The 4,843-nt window shown below is 49.4% G+C and overlaps 1 protein-coding gene across 1 annotated transcript in view; it reads left to right on the plus strand.

Moving 5' to 3' along the window:
* Positions 1 to 3,838, plus strand: part of LOC102254953 (acyl-coenzyme A synthetase ACSM1, mitochondrial) — a 7,097-nt gene extending 3,259 nt beyond the window's left edge. Inside the window, exons 2-3 of the mRNA XM_014530072.1 lie at positions 29 to 236; positions 3,684 to 3,838. Of these exons, the coding sequence (XP_014385558.1) occupies positions 29 to 236; positions 3,684 to 3,828 (353 nt within the window). The 3' untranslated portion in view covers positions 3,829 to 3,838. The remainder of the gene's footprint in view (positions 1 to 28; positions 237 to 3,683) is intronic.
* The last annotated feature ends 1,005 nt before the right edge of the window (positions 3,839 to 4,843 follow it).

Genomic DNA, 4,843 nt, shown 5'->3' on the forward strand with positions numbered 1-4,843 from the left:
AAACAGATAATTTCTTTCTCATCCCCAGGGATTATCTTCATGCCAGGGACAACCCAGCTGAAGGCCAAGGACATTCTCTACCGACTAAAGGAGTCTAATGCCCAGAGCATCGTGACCACAGATGCCCTTGCCCCGGAGGTGGACTCTGTGGCTTCTGAGTGTCCCGCTCTGAAAACCAAGCTCCTGGTGTCTGACCACAGCCGTGAGGGGTGGCTGGACTTCCGATCTCTGATTCAGTGAGTTTCGGGTCTGATGGAGGTGCTCTCTGAGGAACGGTGGGAGAAGGCCCTCCGCACCCAAGCGCTGTAGACAGACAGCTGGTGGTAGGAAGCTCACCAGGCCTGGCTCCAGAAACCTCTTCCCAGCTGTGTCCCTGACCTGCTGTGTGACCCTGGGCTACTTCCTGCCCCTCTCTTAGCCAAGGTTGCTTCATCTGTAATATCAGGACATTGCACTTCTATGCTTCTCTCCCTAAAGTTTGATCACCCCTGGGATGTGAAAGGAGGTGTAATGTCTGAGGATTATTGTTTCAAGCTTCTTGTAGGTGGGAATTTAAAAGGTTATTCACATATAAATATGAATGCATATATATGAACTAGAGTTCCGATCACGAAATTCATACAAGAGTAGGCCTTTCTTCCCCTGCTGCTGGCACTGGCTTCCCTCCGGCACCCCGGAGCCCGGCTTCCTTCACAGTCCCAGCTTCGTTTGAAAGGTCATCTGGAAAGACATTCAGTCTAATTAGCATATTATGCTTTTATTATTATAGAGAAGTTGAATGAGAGGTTAAAATGGATCTTTGAGGTGAAAGTTGAGACTGCAAGAAAAAATGAGGCTGTGACTGGCAGAGGGATTTGGGGGCAAACATCTCCCAGGGTCTGGGTGCCCTTAGAAAGTTAGGGAAATGCCGGGAGGTCAGAAAGACCCTCCACCTCCAATCCTTTAATTCTGTGAGCCTTCAGGCGTTTTTTACACTGTCGCGTAAGAAACTTCCGGACCTGTAGAAAATTTTACTTGAGCCAAAATAACAACATACTAGTATGCTGGGGAGCAAGACCTCAAATGCTCCGGAGAAAAACAGTTTGGTAGCTTCTTTAATGCATTTGAAATTCAAGAGGGGACGCAAAAAAGATTACAGGAAAGTGGGAGAAAGCCAGGTGGGGATGGGCTTACAGGATAGTTAAGATTAAGTGCTCTCTTGAGGGGTAACACCCCAGGCTTGCTTAAGGAAAAGATAACCCTTTCACCAGAGAAGTTATGTGTCAGGGGCCTGACTCCCCGCCATGCCCTGTCGGGTCAGGAATTTATGATCAAATCACCTGTGAGGTTAGTTCCACTGAGCATCCTTTTCCACCCACCGCTCAAACCTTGCTGGGTTTCTTTGCTTTGTCTCTTTTATTTTTCTGAGTTAACATTGGTTTATAACATACTAGAGGCCTGGTGCACGGAAGAGGGGGTGGTCCCCTCAGTCCGGACTGCATTCTCTTAAATCTGGGACCCCTCAGGGGAATGTCCGACTGCCGGTTTAGGCCTGATCCCCTGGTCCCTCATAAACCGGGACCTCTGGCTCCTAACTGCTCACCTGCCTGCCGCCCTAATCGCCCCTAATTGCCCCCTCTGCCAGCCTGATCACCCCTAACCACCTCTGCCTGCCAGCCTGATTGCCCCCAACTCCCGTGGCCTGGTTGCCCCTAACTGCCCCTCCTGATGGCCTGGTCACCCCCAACTGACCACCCTGCTAGCCTGGTCACCCCTTACTGCCCCCATGCTGGCCTGGTCACCCCAAATGCCCCTCTTTGCTGGCCTGGTCACCCCCAACAGCCCTCCCATGGGCCTGGTTGCCCCTAACTGCCCCCCTCCCTGCTTGGTCACCCCCAACTGTGCCCCCGCCAGCCTGGTCTTCCATTACTGGCCCCGTGCTGGCCTGCTCACCCCCAACTGCCTCCCCCTGCTGGCCTGGTGGCCCCTCAGTGCCTCCCCTGGAAGCCTGGTCCCCCCAAATACCCCGCTGCCAACATGGTCGTCCCACATAGCCTGCTGTTCAGTCATTTGGTCATCCCTCACTAAACCCCCTGCTGGCCTTGTCGCCCCACGCAGCCTGCTGTTTGGTTGTTACTGTTAAAGTGATGGCATCCTGGACAATTTGCATATTCCTCTATTATTAGTATAGATAAGTTGCACTGGGTTTGTTTTCTTGAAGTAACCCTTCTGTTTTTAAAGTAAAATGTTTTTATAGTCACACCTTCTGGTGGACTCTAAGGTCTGAGAGTTGGGCTCTCCCTTCAGGGAGCACGCCCTCACCTTCCCCTGGCGCTACCTTTGCCTTTCTCTCTCCTCAACTCCAAGGGCCCTTCTTCTGCCCCAAACTTGTTTCCTGAGCCAATGCAGCCCAGCTGGCTCACTTCTACTACCTCTGTGGCTTTCTAGATAAACTTTCTTTTATAATTTGAATAAATAAATAAAGTCAGAGAGTTCAAAAAACAAACTTAAATAAATAATACTGTTGCCTGGCCCACATGGCTCAGTGGCTGAGCGTTGACCTATAAACCAGGAGGTCGAGGTTCCATTCCTAGTCAGGCCACATGCTCAGGTTGCAGGCTCCAACCAAGGTGGCAGGGGGGCGGGGGGAAGGGAGGCTGCCAATCAATGATTGTCTCTCATCATTGATGTTTCTACCTCTCTCTGCCTCTTCCTTCCTCTCAGAAATCAATAAAACATATTTTAAAAAATAATACTGTTGAAAAATCCCTTAAATTGCCCAGAGTCAGGATGGTACCATTTCTCAGCAAGAGCCAGTGTTCCCTCCAGCATTTGGACGATCTGCAGTTTCTTTGAACAACAGAGGAAGCTCACAAACCCAATCATCGCAGGCCCTGGAGACTGAGTGTAGAAGCTGCCAGGAATCAAGGCCCACTGATTCTATCTTCTTTCACTCTTACTCTCCTGTGCTTTCTCCACTCCTCTCCCCCGCCCCCGCCCTGCTCCTTATCACCAAGGTTATGGAGTGAAATTCCTGTAAACCTAGTTTGTGTGAAAAGAAGCTTAGCAGTGTGAGTAAGAGGACAGTCTCTGCATCACACTGGGTTTGAACCCTGGCTCTGCCAATTGTTGGCTGTACGTCTTCAGGCAAGTTACCTAACCTCTCTGAGCCCCAGTTTCCTCATCCACAAAGAGAGCATGACAAGTTGGGCATAGTAACCTCTTAGGATTGCTTGGGTAAGAGGACTGACATTTCTTCATTTAAAAAATGGGCTGTGTTTTCCCCATTTTTTAAAAGAAGAAATGTCAGTCCTCTTACCCAAGTCACCCATAAACACTGATGCTTCAGACCGGGAGACGAGTTTTTCCTCCAGTGTTGCAAAACCCCAGTTTCTGCCTGGGCCAGGTATTCAGCTGGTTAGAGTGCCAAGGTTGTGGGTTTGGTCCCTGGTCAGGGAACATACAAGAATCCACCAATGAATGAATAAATAAGTAAAACAGCAAATCCATCTCTCTCTCTCTCTCTCTCTCTCTCCCTTGCGTGTCTGTCTGCCTCTTTCTCCCTCTCTCTCCCTCCCTCTCTCTAAAATCTATACAAACAAACCAGGTTTCTGACTTTGAGCCTCATGTTGTGTCTTTTGCTGACCCTGAGGGTGGAGCCAGGAGACTTGACTTCTCTCCTTTTCTGTTCAATCCCTTTGTAGATCAGCATCCCCAGATCACACCTGTATTAAGTCAAAGACCACGGACCCAATGGTCATCTTCTTTACCAGTGGCACCACCGGCTTCCCCAAGATGGCAAAACACAGCCATGGACTTGCCTTGCGACACGCCTTCCCTTCGAGGTAGGAAAGAGGGCAGCAACTTAGAGGCTGGGTCACAGTCTGGAGCAAGGGATGTGTGTGTGTGTGTGTGTGTGTGTGTGTGTGTGTGTGTGTGTCTGTGTGTGAGTGTGTGTGTGTGTGTGTGTGTGTGTGTGTGTGTGTGTGTGTTGGGAAAGGTGCTCTAAGTAGAACTGAGTCCATCCTGCTTCTCCCTTCTGGTGTCTTTGCTTCAGACCACTGAGGGTCTCCGAGGCGAAGGTCTGGACTTCTAAGTGTGTGTTGACAGAAGCCTCCCAGTGACAAGGGGGTCCTGCCTGAGCACCTTCACAGGTGTGGAGGGAACGTGGGTGCAGGCAGCAGGCATTCTGCAAGCTGCACAAATGACAAGCCATGTGTCTTTGTCACTGGTTCCAGGTTTGCTGGGAGGAGAACAGAAAGTTCTAGCTGTGTGAACTGTACAGATACAGAGGTGGAGTTTCCCAGTCATGAGCCATTAGGGGGAAGTAATACCTGGAACCAGGTCACTGCCTTTAACCTAAAATAAATAATTGTAGAGGCTGAAGACATAGTTTTGGGTTAATCATTTAATCAATATTAAACCAATCTTCTCCCTCTTACTTTCTCCTCTCCACCTAGTTCTATATATTTTGTACCTTATTAACCAGACCAGAGGGCAGAGAAGGTGTCTTGTGGACACTGGGTGTCTGTGCTAACAATAACACTTAACCAAAAAAAATCCTGAAGGCATGGGGGTGGAGAGAAGGGGGTGTTCTGTGTAGTCAGAACAACACAAGCAAAAGAACAAAGATATAAAAAGTAGCACTCATAGAACTACAGAGATTTGAGAGCAGCTGCTGCTCAGGGTGCCAGGGAGGCACAGATGGGAGGAGCTGAGAGTGAGTGGGGCCCAGAGCACACAGGGTCGTGGGGACTTTGGTGCAGAGATTGAGCTTATTGGGAAAACAATAAGCTTATTGGCGGTATTGAAAGGTTGTTAACAAGGGAGAGACCTAATCCAATTTGTATTTTGAAAAGATCAC

Source organism: Myotis brandtii, unplaced genomic scaffold (assembly GCF_000412655.1).
Source record: "Myotis brandtii unplaced genomic scaffold, ASM41265v1 scaffold7097, whole genome shotgun sequence".
Lineage (NCBI taxonomy): Eukaryota > Metazoa > Chordata > Mammalia > Chiroptera > Vespertilionidae > Myotis > Myotis brandtii.